Genomic DNA, 18,707 nt, shown 5'->3' with positions numbered 1-18,707 from the left:
ATATAATTTTTTAATTGCAGTTTTGAGATTTGAAAAAGTTAAACTACTTTTTGTATTTTGTTTAGAAGTTTGAGAAAGTTGTAATGATTAGGTAATGATTAAATTAAAAAGTTAAAGATTTGAAATTGAAAAGTGTATGTGATTGTGGTGTTTTTTTTTTTTCAAAAGATGGAGGTCAAGCCTCCTTATTATTAATCATCCTCATAAAGGCTGAGGAGAGACCGTGGTAACAAATAAAGAACATGAGCTTCACAAAAAAAATCTCAAAATCAAAGTAATAATAGCCAATTCCAGACATCTGCTCTAAATCTTAGAAACTAAGAAAACCACAATCCCCCTAATCCAACCGATACAGACCACGAAGATGTCTCAACAACTCTGAACGTTGATTCCAAACCTTGCATACTCCTGAGGCACCAAGACGAGCAAGACCATCAACCAAAGAATTAATTTCACTAAAAGTATGCCAAACCCGAAAACAGAGACTCTCCAACAGATTCAGAGCTTCCTTCCAATAATCTTCCAAGTACCAGAGGCCACATCTCTTCTTACTCAACCAGTCAATCACCAACAAAGAATCCATCTCAATCTCCACATTTTTAAAACCCAAAAAAACTCACAAGTCGAAGACCTTGAAGAAGACCCATAAACTCAAGTAACATTATTCGACCGAATGCCAATGAAGATAGAAAAATCAGAGATTAACTCTCATCTGTAATTATGATGTTTGAATATTGAGATGAGATGATATGTGAGGACTTTACTATCCAAATCAGACTTAAGTTACGAATAAGAAGATGAAAGCCATTCCCAACTCTGCCTGTTTTCAAGCTTGTAGTCCTCCCTCAAAATCTGCCTTCACGTTTCGGTCTTTTTTTTTTTTTTTTTTTTTTTTTTTTTTTAATTTTTATTTTTTAATCTTCAAAATATTATATAATTAAATTTTTTTTTTTTTGATAAATCCATCACTTCTTTGTTATTAAAACCCTGCCAAAAAAACAAAGCAAATAGTAATTGATTCATGATCGGGGCTGAACGTAAGATCGTGTAGAACCTAGACTTTACTTACTTTGGGGGCTTATTCCCTCGTGTGACTGGGCTATTCCGTTTTATTTGGATCTTAACCCTCTTCTTCATTTCAGCTTCGAATATAGATCTGGGCCCAAAATAAACTGATCATGGACTGGAATTAGCGAGGATTAGGAAGATAGAAATTAATAATAAAAAATAGGGAAACGATGATATTAAGCCGTCTGAGTTTGGCCCTTCAATTTGATCATTCATATATTTTTTTAATTTTTTTTATTTAATAATTAAGAAAGTGATTGTTAGTGTATTGGTTTTTTTTTTAAATGTTTAAAGATGTTTTAAAAATGTTAGAAAGAAAAAGTAAAAAAATAAAAAAAATACAGTAATACTATATACCACACTTTTATCCTATTTTGATCATACTAAGTGGTATGTTGCACATTCATCACTATTAGATGATAAAGAAACAAGCAATAAATGATTATTTAATAGTGATAAATGTGTCACATCATACTTAATGAGATGATAGTATAATATATAAAATTTTTCATTTGCACTAGAGTACACACCCAGTGGTCAAACTTAAGCGACATAGTAGCACTATTCTAATAAAAAGCATTCCCAAAATGGATTTTGTTCCCAATTACATTAATTTACGGCATAACCTAATGTGATTTGAATGCCTTTTAACAAAGAATAATGTTACAGGCTTACGATGTGTAAGGTTTGTAAATTCTTTTTGAAAAAAATAGAATCCATTTTTAAAAAAAATAATTTTTTTATATAGATCACTGATTTATCTTTCTTTTTTTAATAGAGTCTATTTTTTAAAAAATAATTTTTTTATATAGATCACTGATTTATATACATTTTAAAAAAAAAGTATGATACTTTTACACTCGAAAATTATAAATATAATTTCACTCTGGCTATAAAAAAACCACGTTTTTCAAAGGAGGGAGGGAGGAGGAATGTTGAAGATTTTTCCAAAACGAGTCAAGATTATTAATTATCAACTTGTTGCCTTAAACATCAACATCACATCATTCTATATATGATTTAGCTTTCATTTACTTTTTGTAAACCTCAACTTGTCCACCTTCACATCATGCGCTGTGTTTTATTTCCCTTCTAGCTACCGCAAATTGTCCCCTGCGCACTGTCATTTCAATTTGAAGGCTGAAGCTTTGTCTGGATTTTATGAAAATGAAGTTGGCTTGTCTAGCTTAACAGAATTTTAACAATCTGTTGACCACATTTTTGTTCTGTAAACTAAACTAGAAAGACATTTTCTTTCTCTCGAGTTTTCTTTTTCAGAGGTATATACTGTGTTAGAATATAATTACTGATAGAATATCTTCTTAATATTTTAGCATATATATGTTAATATGATTTATTCGCTACTGTCTTTAGTTTACTGTGTAAATCGATTAAAATCAAATAATATCATTGATTTATTGTATTTCTTTGATCTTATTCATTTACATAGACTTTATGAATGAGGCCAAAGTCAATCTTCCCCTTCTTCTCTCATTTCCACCTCGTTTTACTATTTTATTATATTTTCTACAAACTATAAAGACATTTTCTTCTCTTTCTGATAGACAGACGCAAAATGAGGACAGGATTCAATGATTATAAAAAGAGTTAAAGGGCACCGACCTGACTCAGAACCAGGTTTGCATGCAAGCCAAATCCAGCATAAAATAAATATAAAAGCAAATGCCACTTGCGAGCCATTTAGGGAGAGAGGGTGAGTGGAAGTTGCCCCAACTCGAGTGTGACATCTGATCTCTGAGTAGCTGATTGAAAAATAATCAGTAAAAAATAAATGGAAGACCAATTTTCTTGAGACCCAGTTGCATTAAACTTTTGGCAACTTGCATGCTGATGGACCCTACTTACTTTTAAACCGAAAGTTGCTGTGACGCTTTTTGTAAGCGTGAAGCTGCCACCTGCAACCGCACCCCACATGTAGGGTCCCTACCCACGTGCTGTAGGGCCATCCACCCAAAAGTAACATTATACCTAGTCTTGTATTATATGCAACATTTCTTGATAAAAAATATTAGAGACAGAGATCCACGAATTGACGTACTAACGTACAACTTCATTTTTTATTTTTTATTTCCCCTTCTCCCTTGTGGCCCCTCCCCCTCTCCCTCCTCCGTTCATTCTTCTCCTAAGTCGCAAGTAGAGAGAGAGAAACTGTCGACGAGGGGCAACATCGGTGACGAACGAGGAAGATGGCTGGGCTGCCGTGAGGGGGCAAGGAAGGTGAGGGTTGCAACAATGACATCAGCAAGAGGCTTCAACGACGATGTCAGTGAGGGGTTGCAGCAGTGCTGAGCTCGAGGGTTTTTGAAAAGAGAGCAGGGGAGGGGCACCGGGAAGGAGAGGACGATGGAAATTAAAAAAAAAATAAAGGACTGATGTGACACGCAGGTAAAATATCACGTTAATTTATAAAATCTCTTTATATCTCTAATAACCTCTTTCTTAATAATATTTTAATTATAAATTTAATTATTGTTATAATTTAATGTAGTACATTAGATTATAAAATTATTTTTATTACATAATAAATTTAAAGTATTATATGAAACCACATATTTTATTTTGTAAAAATTAATTTCTTGATGTAATACTTCTCTTTTAGATTTATGCTGCATTACCCCCAAGCACTTTAGTAGCAAAAAGACATGGCAAAAATAACTATAAACCATACGCCATACCCTTTGTTTGAAATCCCATTATGAAGGTTTTTTGGTGTCTATGTGAGGGAGGGAGGGAGGGAACTCCATTTTGGAAGCAAAAACGGGTGCAATTACCAACTAGGTTCGCGAGGTAACCAACAGCCTGAGCCCTTCGGACCGACGCTACATGGAATGCTTCGTAGGACACAAGCATGATGACAATGTTTGCTGCAAGAGTAATGATAGATGTGTTGCTTTCTAGGTGTTACTTGGGGCAGAGTTTTGTTGGAACTGCATAATTTGACATCCAAAGCAAACTTTTTTGTTTTCACATTCACAAACGCACGCATCCTCCTACGTCAACTTTTGGTTGGTATTCAGCATCCACTGATGAACACTGGAAATCTTAAGGCAAGAGACTTGTTGGATTTAGCTACCAATGAAGTGATTTAAAGTCTAAATAAGATCTCATAATTTCTTCCAAAGTAACATTAACAACTTGCAGCCAAGGCATTACATTACAACTGAACAATATGAATGAACACGAGCATAATAGTAGAATAGTGAAATGGGTCTACAAGGAGCAATGATTTCACTAGTTGCGACCCACCGATGTGAAAAAACCTTTTTCTGAGTAGTTTCATGGTCATATGATGCACCATTTCTCTCTCAGTGTCGATATTGTAAGAGGGCTGAAATGCTAGGATTGGATTTGGCACCGATTTGCTCGCAAATCGGTGGATAATCAAGCAGAGATGCCTGAATGGTCGTTGGTGGAGACATCAAGATCAGGTGAAAACTTTTGTTTCCTACCCTGCCTTCGTCTACCGCCGGCATCTCCCCAAACTCCTCTTACTCCCTTCTCCTTTCTGGCAGCTTGATTGTGTTCCCACCTGTCTTCAATAACATCATTGTCGTGATCGCATCAGAGTATGCAGCCGATATAAGACCAAGCAAAATAAAGTAAGATTAATGGTCAATAGCATTAAGGACTATATTGAGTAGTAGCCTTAATTGTAACAATAACACTAACAAACAGACAAGTGCATTATTTACCATCCTTCAATTACTTTTTATTTTAATTCTCACACAACATGAAACGATATATATATATATATAGAGAGAGAGAGAGAGAGAGAGAGAGAGAGAGAGAACTAACCCCAAAACAAAAGCTCTGAAAGTTAGCGTCAAAGCCAGAGGTACCCTCCAAGTTATTCTTCCCAAAATTCATCTCAGAGGAGCTGCGTTTGTTGTTGGAACCAGAACTCCCAGAAAAAGACGTGTAGGAGGAGGACAAACCAGAACAATTAGTAGTACGTGAGCTTGAGCCAAATGTGTCAATATCCCCTTGAAACAACTCTTCAAACAATTCCTGCAGTTCCTCAAAGGTCTCCTCCCCATTTCCCTGTATATAATTCCACATTCCACATACCATGACAGAGATATCGTTAGTAATGTTTCTTATCATTGTCATTTTACAATAATATATCTTTACTTTTCATCATGGCAATCACAAAGGTTCCTCCTAAGTATGTCATAGGGACCCACAAACGTCAAAATTACAGTTACCAGTGTGCTGCCAGTCACACCTGATGCTTTTTCATCATAGTGGGCTTGACAAAAGGCTGGGTGGACCCATCAGGCCAGCACATATGTGGGCCTCCGTCCGGCTTGATAGATTTGATAGCAACAAATCTATTGTGCACAGATGAGCGGTCTCTGATGGCCATTGATGAATCACTTCAACGAGTACCAATACTGGAACACATACCTGAGCATTTTCTCCCCAAGAAGTTTAGGACTATTTTTTAGGTTGCCTAGAAATGAATGAAAATTAGTTTGTATTTGGACGAATGACCTTTTAAGTGGCCCATTTAATATTACCCTGCTTCAGAAGAGATACCTGCCCACCATGATTCTTCTGTCAGGTCTCAGCTAAGCAAAAGCTGTCTTTACAAACGTGAAAAAATGAAAGCTCTAATCCAACGTAGGATTCGACAAAAGACATTCCTAATTTCATTTTGATATGAGCAATTATACGCATCAATCGCACTCTTTGCACACTCGATGTAATGTTTTTTTTTTTTTTTTTTTTCTTTCTCATCACGGTGTGCTGCGGTTACAGCGGCGAATATAAATAATTTTTCTTCTGATATTCTCTCGACTAGATTTAGAAAATTTGCACAAAAACAAGTTGACAGTGTGACATTAATGCTAATTAGCTAGGAACAAAAACTTAATCTAGTAATCAAACAATCATCAAGAGAGAGAGATGAACAGAGAAGCTTACGTTAGACTTTGTTTGGCTCATCATGGCTGTCATTTCATTCAGAAAATCGCCCATTCCCTGCACGAAAGTGATCTTAATGGGTTAAATCAACTGTAAAGCAATTCCTTTGGTTTCTTTTAGATCCCTTGGCTACGGCTCCAAACCATTGACGAAACCAACATAATTTGAAACCAAAACACATCAAATCCAAAACTCTTGACACATCTACCCTATAACAAGACAAAGAAGGGTAGGCAAACCTATCAAAAAGAACAATTATTTAGTTCGCCAAGTATGGACACTGTAACATTCATATCATTGATGTTTTTTGGGTTGTTTTAAATAAATAGAGTGATAAAGATGCGATGATAGGACGAGAATATCATCAAACTCGTAGTTCGAAACTATCTAATAATTAATTCTACATTATTCGTCGTATAAAGTGTTATCATGTCATGTCACGCTATGCTTATCGCTGCAAATAAAAAGATAAGATCCGCCCAGAAAAAAAGGGAAAAAATTTAAGACCCGCGAGTCACGACACGGAAAAATGCAAACCCAGTAATGAATGCAGCACACGACTTACGGCGCACGTTACGAGGTCATGGAGAAGAAGCTTACTTTTTCTTCATCATCGCTGTCGTAGATTCCTACATCGTACAGAAACCTTTTGTTGGCGTCAGAGAGAACTGCACACAAAGAAGAACAAAAGACAGCATCTTATGAATCCAATAACTTCCGCCCGATATAAAAAGAGCAATCGGGATGTTTTTTGATATTTTAAAATTTTAATACTGCGCCTTGCGATTCAAACTTTGAAGATCTTTGATAATCATATATTAATAATGGAAGTCAGCCTTACCAGAATAGGCTTGTTGAATGGCCTGGAATTTCTTCTTAGAATCTTCTACTTCCACGAACTTTGAATTCCCCGAAGCCGAACAACGATCTGGGTGCCATCTCTAGCCCAACAAACAAATTAAGAATGAAAGTTTCTCGAAATTTTCCCGAATACCAGTAAGGTTTACCGTTTCCAATTCCAAGCCCTTTTTTTTTTCGTTTTCATGAAAGCCCGAAAACAAAGTCCTCTTTAAGTTGCAAAACCATGACAAAAAGATCACTTTTTTCAAGGGTCCGGAAGGAACCCAGATGTTCATTTCAGAAATTAAGCTCCCGAAAAGGTATTATAAGGGCATGCTTAAGGATTTAAAGAAGATCCATTTGATTGAATTGTTAACAAAAAGTGGATAAAGAAAAAAGGTTTCCAATGCTAACCAGCGCAAGTTTCTTATAAGCATTCCTGAGTTCCGACGCATTGCATTCCTTTTTCAACCCCAAGACTGCATAGAAGTCATTGCTCTTGTCTTCTTGATTTTCCATTCTCCAAGCCACCACACAAACACAGAGAGCTTTATAAAAACACAGGCAGCACAACACAACACAAAACAAATCAAACAAAACTAAGACACCTTTCCTAGTCGACGAATTCACACAACCTACTGGCCTAGATATCAGACAAAAGCATGACCTTCTCTATATATATCTTACAAAACCGGGACTACATCTTTGGGGGTTGGAACACGAGAACCTTGCATTTGATTTCCATGGCAAAGAAGGGGTGGGAAAGAAAAGAAAAGAAAGAAAATTAGGAAGAGAACATGGCCCTCCCCCACTAAACGCTGAGACTCAAGGAACTCTCCAGAAACCGGCCCATTTTTATATAGTTGTTCAACCTTTTTTTTGTTCATTTGTTTATAAAGTTAATATTCCAGTTTTAGGAATGAATTCAATATATGTCTTAGGATCTGTTGACTGTGGGATAAGACCAGGGCGTGATGTACGGTTGAGGTCGCAAGGAGGTGGTAGATTTTTTTTTTGTTTCTCCAGAAACTTCTGTTTTCGCTACTGTGACTCTGTGAGGTGTTTTTTCGGGGTCCACAAGGCCACACTTCGTGAGAGATGCAATCAAACAAATAACAAAAGTTTTTGGGCCCCACTGGTAAGTTGCAACTCAATCGGCATGAAAAGAGGTGGAGGCTCCAACGTTGGAAAGAGACCCCCCATTTTTCAGAAAATTTGCTGCAATGCCATTTTTTCTTGATATTTTGGGGTCAAAGTTCATCAGTTTTGGAAGAAAGATTAAGGGGAGATTTTGACAGTGAATTGAAATACGGAGAAAGTTGAAAGTTAAATAAAATATTATTAGAATATTATTTATTATTATTATTATTATTTTAAAAATTAAAAAAATTAAATTATTTATTATATTTTGTATAAATTTGAGAAAATTATAATTATTAGATGAGATAAGTTGAAAATTTGAGAAGCTCTCTTAATCCAAATAATCCATAAGAAATTACCAATTTGTCAGGCCCGACTATGCAGCCTCTGGTGCAGCACAAATTTCATGCAGAAGATGGGTGATCTTTTCTAAGATTTTTTGAATGATTAATGCTAAATATAATTTTGGTGTAAGTAATTTATGTGTATTTCCTTTTAAAAAAATAAGGTCTACTATTAAAAATTAATTTTTTTTATATAAATCTTAAACTTATCCATTTTTTTTAAAATGAATATCCGAGACTTACGCTGTGTTGCACACCCTAGAACTTAAAAATATCATTTGTAATATTTGATCACAATTATTTGTCATTTTAATATGATTTAAGGGCATTTCTGACTTCCATGTTAGTGTGTGACATTTTATATGACTATAATTTAAGGAATAGACAGATACAATTATTTAAGATGTACCATACTAACATGTATAATTAAAAATGATAAGTCGAAAATGAAGAACAAGATTACTTTTTCGTATTATAGAACGTGGGGTCGCAAGTGATGTTTGAGATTAAATTTAAGCATTTAACTGGTAACTGCTTGTAGAAAATGCTTAACTAGACAGTGGCGTGATCGCTTCATGACAAACTAGAGGATTAAAAGTTGAAATCCTTGACTGCAAACAATTCTTTGGAACTGGAAAACTTCCTCTTGAATTATCGAAGATACACTTGCGGAAAACTCTTTGTCGAAAGTCTATACACCCCCGGAATTAGTTGGCACTTTGTTATAAGACACCCGGTGCTAATAAAAAAACCAGTTGAACCAAAAACAGAAGTCTACTTGTGAAAACATCCTTTGGTTCTTGATAAAAGCTTAATAGTGGAGATACATTTGTCACTATAACATAAAATCACAGCCGTTAAACATCCAATTCCCCCTCTACAAATGAGTCTACAAGAACTTATTGTGTTGATCTTAAGGCCTTGATCCAATCAATTTCAAAACGGAAATCACCCGGTCCTGATCTAGCACCTGGAACACCCCCTTCAGCGTTAACAGATAGAGACATCCCAAGTATACGTGATTGATTCATTTCCAAGTTTGCATCTATAACATTGCCTCTCCATGTTGGCAAATATCGAGCAAGAGGAATCTGAAAAGGGAAGTTGAATTTTGAGCATAACACAAAACATGCATTACTAGAAGAAAAGTGACACGAATGCAAAAGCACTATGGTGTCTCGATGCCCATGCATAATGGGAAAAGCTTCTTTGCCTACCTAGTTTGACCACCTTAGTTAACCGCTGGTCAATTTTTTTTTTTTTACTTAGTGATTAAAGAAGTAATTTTAAGTGTATTGATGTATTTTTTATTTTTTTAAAATATTTAAAATATATTTAAAAAAATATGAAAAGAAAAATGACAAAAAAATAAAAATACAAATTTTGCCTATTGGTCAAGTTGAGCGGGTTTGTTAGACCCCCACGTCGAGTTGCCTCTAGAGATGCCGCACATGCCCTAGTCATGGTGGGGACAAACACCTTGGCTAGCCCACAAGCATGCCTTGGCTCGTGGGGTGACACGCATGGGGCGCCCAACATGCATGCATGCCTTGGCCCACGCGATAGCACACACAGGGCGCCCAGCATGCGGGCTAGTGAGGGCCTGCCTGCATGCGTAGCCATGCGCCACATGCTCAATGGCGCAGTCCAGTGTCGCGCGCGCATGTGCGCGGCAATGCAAGCTGTAGCGCGTCGTGCGCGCTTGCGAGTCATAGTGCGTATGCCCATGCACTCCTTGATGGGCCGCGCGGCCCTTGCACGGGCCCATGCGCAACAAGGCCTTGCGCGGCACTGCCAGTCCACCCAATGCACGCGCGAGCGCACCTGCCCAGCCCTGCCGCACTCCAGTGAGGTTAATGGCATGCCTCACGGCTCCAGCCCGTGCCTTGCAGAGCAAGTCAGTGGCATGCCCATCAGGCATGCCATCCAGCGCATGGCTCCAGCCCATGCCCTGCAGACTCAGCGCCTAGGCCACCAGTCTGGGCCATGCCGTGCACCACCATGGCTCACCATCAGCAAGCCATGCCGCACCACCTGACCATGGACCAACCCGAAGACCACCATGCACCAACTTAGCCCACCATGGGCCATGCATGCCACGACTAGCCTTGGTCCATGACCACTATCATGTTATTTATTTTATTTAGTTAATTTGATTTAATTAATTATTTTCAATGGACCTATTGGGAGTTTCCAATTTGTATTGCTTATAAATAGGACATCTTTCATTTGCTTGAGAATCTTTTGGCAAAACTCCTAGAGGGAAGACTATTGTTTGAGAGATCATAAACGGTGCCTTTGCACTTGGGCTTTTTGGGTGAAATTCGTGAATCCCAAAGAGAGAATCACACTTTGCAATTTTTTGAATAAGTGTGATTCATTTATCTTGTTATTTGTATCTTGATGCAATTCGTGAATCCAAGTTGAGTTTATCAATATATGAGGTTTATTCAATTCTTGTGCAATTCGTGAATCAAGTATTGGATTATTATTGTTTATGTTTATATTCATTCAAGTTCATAAGTATTTGCTTGTGTTCTTGAGTGTTCTTCATTTTGTTCTTTGTGTTCTTCATAAGTTTGCTCTTCCAATCCATTCCATTCATAAAAGTCGACCAACACATTGTTAGTTAACTTTCCATAAATTGTTTGCTTCATCTTTGTTGCCCTAGCCGAACCTCCTATCCATTTGAATTTGAATTCATATTTCGGCAATCCTTGCTTAATTTGAATTGTCCTAGCCGAACACTCCTCTTGCCAAATTAAGGTTCCTATAATTTAGGAACCCTGGTTGATCCAAACACTTCACCATACTCGGCTAACTCCTTTCCAAATTGAGTTCCTAGATTTTAGGAACAACTTCCTAAAATCACTCCCTAGCCTTGTTCGGCCAACCCTAGCCGACCACATACCTTCCCATCTTCCAAACACTAAACTTAAACCCTAGCCATCCATCACACACTTTCCAAACCCTAAACCTCATCTTCCAAGTGGAGCCAACCCTAGCCCATTCTAGTGCCGTGCGACCATCATCCATTGTACCTCATTACATTCCTTGACCATTACCCCCACTCCATACACCCATCTTAGCCAAAACACATAACCTCACCATACCCAAGTGGTCATCTTGACCACCATTGCTCGAGAACCAAGCAAGAGAGGAACAAGGATTCGGTCATCACAAGACCACCATTGGCGTGGAGAACTTATTATTTAGGGACTTGACCGAGGTTCCTAACAGGGCTACTCTGGGCGGCAGAGTAGCCCAACTCCATGCATAATATCAGTCACCTTTTATAGTGTAATCAGAGTAAATAAAGCATTTCAGCCAACAGGCCGTTCCAGAGGGGCGGTAATTGGATAACATTGAAGATATCTATATCAATCCATTCATCTAATTTCTGGTATTTTTAATTGGGAATATGATCTACGAAGTGGCATCATTTCCTAACTTAAGTCCACGAAGATGCATTATGCACTAATGCTTTCGACTTTCGTGCATCTATTAGCTGTTAGTTCAATGCTCTAAAAACAAAAGCTTTAGCAAATGGAATAACTGATACTAAAATAATCTACATCTAATATGGCCCCGATTTTATTTAGTTTATCCATATAATGGTCGTAAGCATCTATAGTCATATCATATAAAGAACCAACAGCTTTTTTTTTCTTTTTTGATAAGTTGAACCAACAGCTGTCTATGAGAGCTAAGTATGTAAAATCATGTTTCTAAGCAAAGAAACTAAGAAACTAAGGAAAGTGAAACTTGCCTTTGCAATATACCAATTGTCTTTGGGTACAAAAACAAAAGATTGCCAAGAGTTATCTTCCTCTTGTCCAGGTGAGTTTACCCAATTTTCTGTATAGATCTGTATCACAATTTGACTGAGGTTCAGTACAAAACTTGCAAGTTCTACATCAATAAAAAAAGGTTATGAAAACGGCTACGGCCGCAGATATAAGGTGCTGCTTTTCTATTTCCTTCTCTTATGACAAAAACAGGGGAAGGAACACTCACGGTAGATATGTAGCATCTTCCATCTCCTTTAAGCTTTAGTGCTATTGTATCATATGCATCCAAATCAATGAAGCCATCAAACTGCAGAAGATAAATATTGATAAGGAAAGATACTCTCTGCTAATAGTTTCCCCTTATGGGTTATTAAGAGAAATGAACAAGGGGCTGTTACATATTGATATTGAATTGCTTCGATATGCTTTTGAGTTCATTACAAGAATAAAACCATAAATTTGTAATGTTAGTCATTATGAAAAGGGACAGCCAACAATGAATAGTGAGCGGCTATACAGGACTCAAATTGCAGCCTAACAACCATGAATATGAACTCAAATAAATAAAACATCTTTTGCAATTCAAACTCTAGATATAAACATTCATAAGAATCTTGAAGATATATATGATATATATACTACCTTTTTGGACCGCATTCCGCAGAAGCCACTGCGAGAAATGTTCCATTTTGAACCCTCGGTAACATCAGAGGAAAGGTTCCCAGAGAAAATCCCTATCAGATAAATTCAAGATGATAATGGCATCAGAATTCAAAGGAATGTGAAGTGAAAACTTGTCAAAAGTAGAGATCCAATGGAATATGCAAAATTTTTAGCAGTAATTTACTAACTTTCTATCTCAAAAATTAAGAACGTATTCTTCATATGTTTATTTATTATGACAGATTCCCATGTCTTCATTTACAGGATCGTAAGAAGCCATGGCCAAAAGAGACCCCCGCCAGAAAAACAAACAAAAATGGTGATGATGGCACAAGAGAACCAATCCAAATCCAAAAAGTTAAGCCTATAGAAATGAGACTCAAGCTCAACGAATCTGTTTTACGACCACCTCCAAGTTGACCGTACCAAAGGGTTGAGTCAAAGAACAACTAAAATTTATAATGTTAGGGGCAATGGATTATTATTAATGAAGATAGACAATAAATTATCTAAATGAATCAGCATAACTTGGAGATGGTGAGGATTCATAAAGGAACAAAAGAATATTACTCATTGCATTCTTCCATACGATTGTAGAAGGTATTTTAAACACAAGTTTCCTAAGAAGGTTATCGAGTCCATTTCTTGGGGCGAGGGATTCCACCAGCATGTCTATCTGGTCAAAAAATCAAGTAATAACCATTTCTTTTGTCAACATTTCAATGACCATAGAAATTATCATGCACCACAAACCATTCAAAACACACATCCCTTGTGAAATATCATTTCCCTTTTTTCACATGAGCTAATTGCTAATATGTTACGACTTGTGAAAGTATGTAGAAGAAGTACCGCTGAGTCCTTTTTCAGATTCTTTGATCTCCAAAGACGCTGAGGACAAGCCTGCAATACAATTAAACATTGAGATCTATAGTAGTCTCATTACATTTTCTAAAGTAACCTCCAATAGTATACAAATTACAAATTATAAAGAGGAAGTTGATAAACAGTAAGAGCTTCATAAACAATAAAGGGGTTTCTGAAAATCAAGCCTAATACTGCCATATGTATTTTTATCAATGACATGGAATCATGGATAAACATATGCTCTGTTTCACCCATTATGAGAAAGAAATAATATAAGACTGAAACTTGCAAAATTACAGTCAGACAGCACATAATGGCGTTCTGAATGCAATGGAGACTTGAAGTAAATGCAACAGAGACTTGAACTCTTGACTCAGAAACAGACCTCCATATTCAGAATCTGAATACAGATGCCACCTTTTTAGTTCTTCCTTCGAATTAAAAGTGAATATGTATCTTTCTGTAGGAGGCATCAAGTCTTCAGCATTCCATGCGATAGCTATTGATTGATTTTTCCAAAAAGGAGAAAGATAGAAAGGATCAAAATTAGTGATCGCAAATATATTATACAAAATATAGCTAAAGGATATCGAACAGAAAAAAAGGAACTACATCGTGCAGACAGAGGCAACCCCCCAAACATAGCTACAACGTGTACAAAATCTCCAGAAGCTTGAGATGAAGGTGGTAATCATATAGTACCTCTCTTCGTTGCATTCAGAGAAGCTTGCCACAATGATCGAAATCTGGACATCTCCGATAAACTTCAAGTTCCTATAAGAACAGAGGACCAAGTATTTAGAAAAAGGAAGGCTCTTCCTTGGATTATCACGGCAATAATTTGACATGTGTGCGGTAGAATTGGACGTCCCATTGTATATGACATGCTTGCATTATTTTTTTGTCTAACTTTTACGTCTTATGCACAATCACTAGAACATATACAAACATATGTATATATACAAGAATTGTAGCAAATGCCTAATGCAACAATAAAGTCTTGGGCCGCGAAGCACTATTGTGCAGAGTCAAGCCTCGGGATTCGAAACTTCATGCAAAATGTTTAAGGATAAGACCATAGCAAAATCACCACTCTCAGGACTCCACACAAATGGGATCACTAGGTAATGGCCCTATGAAATTGCAGCAAATGCACGAAAACTAAACACAAAGTGCCATCAATTACGTTAGAGAACAATTAGTTGAATGATTGCCCTCGATTATATAAACTGGCTCATTTCCTAGGACACATGAATTTATCCAATTCATTTCCAAAAGGCAACCAAATGCAACCTAAAGGAATGAAGTACAAGCAACCATTCTTTTTTTTTTTTTTTTTTTTTTTTTATGTAAGTACAAGCAACCATTCTAACCAAATGTAAAAAGTAAACACATCCATCAGAACATACATTCCGAAAACCCCAAAATATTGGAATCAAATTTGTAATGCCCCGTGTCCGAATGGGCCGGAGAGTTACTTCCTGTCGCCTAAAATCATCATTTACAATATAAATAGATATTCCAAAAGACTCCATAAACATAACCTCATCTAATTTTCAAAGACTCCATAAATATAAATTCATCTAATTCCACCAAATATACATATATATATATATATATAATACCACTACAAGTCAATGAAGTCATCAAAATAATAATCTAACAAATAAATCAACAACTCCTTAAGACTTAATAAAAGTGTCAACATCCTAATAAACCAAATCAATAGAACAAATCAATCTACTGAATAATAGTCTTCAGTAATCTCAATACTTATTCCCTACACTCAACAATCTTGTCCCCGCTACCTATTCTAGATACTCAGCTGAAACATTCACTTCATCCGAAAAATGTTGTTGAGATAAGGGGGTGAGTTATCAACAACTCAGTAAGCAGAGAACATATACTAGTATGTAAACATAAGCCTTTTACAAAGTTCAAAATGCAGAACAAAACATTTTAGTGTTAGAATGTTATGTTATCAAAATATCAAAGCGACATTTCAGAAATATTCATTTCAAAGTCCTTTGGCATAGCATGAACTGAACATCATCATCGTATCATATCATATCAAAGCATCATATCATAACAAAATCATCAATCATCATACCGGAACCGAGACCATGTTTAAACCCCATGGTAGGGTTGTGCATTCTGCGCAAAACCAAGCAGAACATAAATCACGATGACACCAAAGTGATTGCACTCAGAACAGAGACCACTATTATATCCCGTGGAGAGGCCAAAGGCCATTATTATATCCCGTGGCGGGCCTAGAGGCCACTATTGTATCTCATGGTAGAGCCGGAGGCCACTATTATATCCCGTGGCAGAACCAGAAGCTACTATTATATCTCGTGGCAGGGCCATAATCAGAGCAAAACAGAAATGTTGGTATCAACCATATAACAGAGGCCGCAATTTTACACCCATGATAAGGTCACAACAAAACAGAAACAAAAACAGAATCAGAATGTCATGCCAAAAACTTTTCAAATGCCACATCATATCAAAACAGAATACTGAACAGATTCATATCATCTTAACATGACCAAGCAGATTCAGAGCATCTTCATGTAACATGTACAAATTTTCAGATTTCATATTCGCTCTTTTTGCACAGTTCAGAAACAGAAAGCCAAAATTTTGCTCATGTCTACACCACTCATGACAGAAAATACTTTTATCTTTTGCACAGATTTTATGAGTAATGCAGATCAAATAATCGAGGTTGTTTCAAATTTCTTTTCAAAACAAAACATGCATATTTTTTCAAAATGAACCTCAGTCCTTTACTTTTATGCAAAGTCTAACATAGAAACCCCACTTACCTGACCCTTCAACTTTTCTGAAAAATCCTCTGAATCTTGTTAAGCAAAATTTGATTGATACCTAGACATAATTAAACATACAATAAATTAATACAATTAAACTGGCATATCTAAAATAAACAACACAACTAAACAACTCCACGACAATAAATCTCATGGTTCCAATTCTTCAAACCCTGCTACTACTCATCTCCAACCCACAAAATAACTTCCCGAACCTCGCCCATTAGAGGCATTCACACTTATCCCATCATTATACCCAACATCCAATCACAATACAAAATACAAATTTTATCCCAACACTTCGCAAGACACACCAACCAGATCACAATTACCTATTTTATCTCAACATTTCACAGGGCACAACAACCACATTACAAATACACATTTTATCCCAACATTTCACAGGGGCGCTCGGCCACTACACAGATTCACAACTAGTGCTACAAGTCAATCCCAACACTTCACATAGTTATTTTGATCACAACCACAGCGCACATTCATAATTTCTCAAATTCCCATCACTTCACACAGCACCCAATCAACACCATAATCGCACAGTTTCCCAAAACTTCGTACGGCACACAGTTCACCATATCGACGTGAAATCCATAAATACCACCAACTACGAGGCTGCAGCGTGGTGATTGATGGCGTTGCGTGTGGAGTGGCAGCGGCTCACTGGTTATTCCGTGAACAATGTCAATCTCGGGCATATGAAAACACACGGAGGGAGAAAAGAAGAGAGAGAGAGATGCTAACCATATAGAGAAAAAAAGGGACTGGCTCACTGGTTATTCCGTGAACAATGTCAATCTCGGGCATACGAAAACACACGGAGGGAGAAAAGAAGAGAGAGAGATGCTTACCATATAGAGAGAAAAAAAAAGGACTTACCGGCGTGATGGGGCAACCGACGCCGCTCAGGCGTGGGGCTCTTCGGCGGCAAGCAACGCCTAGATGGACCAAGTCCGAACCGAGAGAGAGAGGATAGAGAGACGTGGGGGGCTAGGGGTTACTGCGTGAAACGGGGCCGTGGGCGGCGTGGGGGTATCGGGGGTGCTGGTGGAAGAAACGGTGCGTTTGTTTTTTTTTTTTTTTTTTTTGGCTGGGTTGGGTTTGGCACTTGGGCTTGGCCCGGGACTGGGGTATTACAAAAGTTGCCCATATATTCTCATATGCACAAAACTTATAAAAATCCCATAAAAAAGGGTCGGTGTTCCTGAAAAGTACATATCAACGGTTGTTCCGTTCTTGGGGCATTTAACAGCCCCAAATAATAGTAGGCTATGTCAGCAATACTACACTGCACATTATCAGACTCCTCGCATCCGATAAATCGGCATAAGTGAAGGTCTAATAAAGCAAACCAGTCATCGTCCTATTTGTAAGTACTGTTTTAAATATCATACCATACTGGTTACTGATTCGATATAGATATTATACACATTTCGTACCGATCGGTATCTGTCATATTAGTTGATATTTCAGTCTTTAATTTTTTTTTTCAAACTATAATTTTATTTTTTAACCTCCAATTCAATTATACTATTTATAATTTATATTTATATTTATATATAATTTATTTATATAAATTATTATTTTAAAATATAATTTATATATATAATTTATTCATATATCGATTATCTCAAAACGATATTAGTATCAAAATATTTCATTTCAATATCTTAATTAATACGACCTTCCATACGATATTTAAAACAACTTTGGGAACCGTAACAAATTCCAGATCGCCCCATGACAGCAATTCTGTCACCGCCACAATCAGACAACTGCGTCGCCACACAAAGTAAAGTTCCATGAACCACCAAGTTTCCCTCGCAGCAGTTTCTGTAGCATGGAAATCTAAGAAAAAATCACTCATTCAATTACTGTTGGAGAATCTTCAAAGTGCTCGGCAGCTCGAGACTGGCACTTATATCAGATTAAAATGAAAGGGAAAAGAATGAATTTTGACTGATAGATTTTTGCAAGAAAAATGCAAAGAATAATTTCATCGTCGATTCCCAACTTATCTCTCAAACAAGAAAAATCAGCCTTTTACCAATTTAACCCCATATGTGAATATGCAAATTTAAACCTCTAAAAGTACTAGTATTTGTTTTTCTATATGTATCTTTAAAATCACATTTTTAAAAATTAATTTTGTATATAAAAAAAAACTCTCACATTACATTATACACCTTTAAACCAAA

The 18,707-nt window shown here is 36.8% G+C and overlaps 2 protein-coding genes across 9 annotated transcripts; both read right to left on the bottom strand.

Moving 5' to 3' along the window:
- Positions 1-4,178: 4,178 nt before the first annotated feature.
- LOC121246984 (dnaJ homolog subfamily B member 6-like) lies at positions 4,179-7,725 on the bottom strand. The gene is made up of 6 exons (XM_041145317.1): positions 7,270-7,725; positions 6,857-6,956; positions 6,616-6,683; positions 6,016-6,072; positions 4,885-5,130; positions 4,179-4,622 (listed from the first exon to the last, which is right to left on the bottom strand). Exons 1-6 carry the CDS (start codon positions 7,372-7,374, stop codon positions 4,578-4,580), a joined length of 621 nt encoding a protein of 206 aa, XP_041001251.1. The 5' UTR covers positions 7,375-7,725; the 3' UTR covers positions 4,179-4,577.
- A 1,389-nt stretch (positions 7,726-9,114) lies between these two features.
- On the bottom strand, positions 9,115-17,495 carry LOC121244831 (probable complex I intermediate-associated protein 30). Of its 8 annotated transcripts, none has more exons than XM_041143085.1 (11): positions 17,389-17,488; positions 17,111-17,172; positions 16,492-16,552; positions 15,445-15,497; positions 14,363-14,434; positions 14,046-14,159; positions 13,646-13,696; positions 12,773-12,864; positions 12,357-12,437; positions 12,109-12,207; positions 9,115-9,430 (listed from the first exon to the last, which is right to left on the bottom strand). In XM_041143085.1, the coding sequence occupies exons 5-11, from the start codon at positions 14,412-14,414 to the stop codon at positions 9,239-9,241; spliced, it is 681 nt and encodes a 226-aa protein (XP_040999019.1). In that variant the 5' UTR covers positions 14,415-14,434; positions 15,445-15,497; positions 16,492-16,552; positions 17,111-17,172; positions 17,389-17,488; the 3' UTR covers positions 9,115-9,238. The 8 variants fall into 8 exon arrangements, with proteins under 8 accessions (XP_040999019.1, XP_040998989.1, XP_040999012.1 ...); XM_041143055.1 differs by having other exon boundaries at positions 15,445-15,485; XM_041143078.1 differs by lacking the exon at positions 17,111-17,172 and having other exon boundaries at positions 17,389-17,495.
- Positions 17,496-18,707: the final 1,212 nt, after the last annotated feature.

The sequence above is a fragment of the Juglans microcarpa x Juglans regia genome, chromosome 1S, assembly GCF_004785595.1.
Source record: "Juglans microcarpa x Juglans regia isolate MS1-56 chromosome 1S, Jm3101_v1.0, whole genome shotgun sequence".
Lineage (NCBI taxonomy): Eukaryota > Viridiplantae > Streptophyta > Magnoliopsida > Fagales > Juglandaceae > Juglans > Juglans microcarpa x Juglans regia.
The sequence above is the reverse complement of the archived record's forward strand: the minus strand, read 5'-3'. Positions and strand labels throughout refer to the sequence as shown.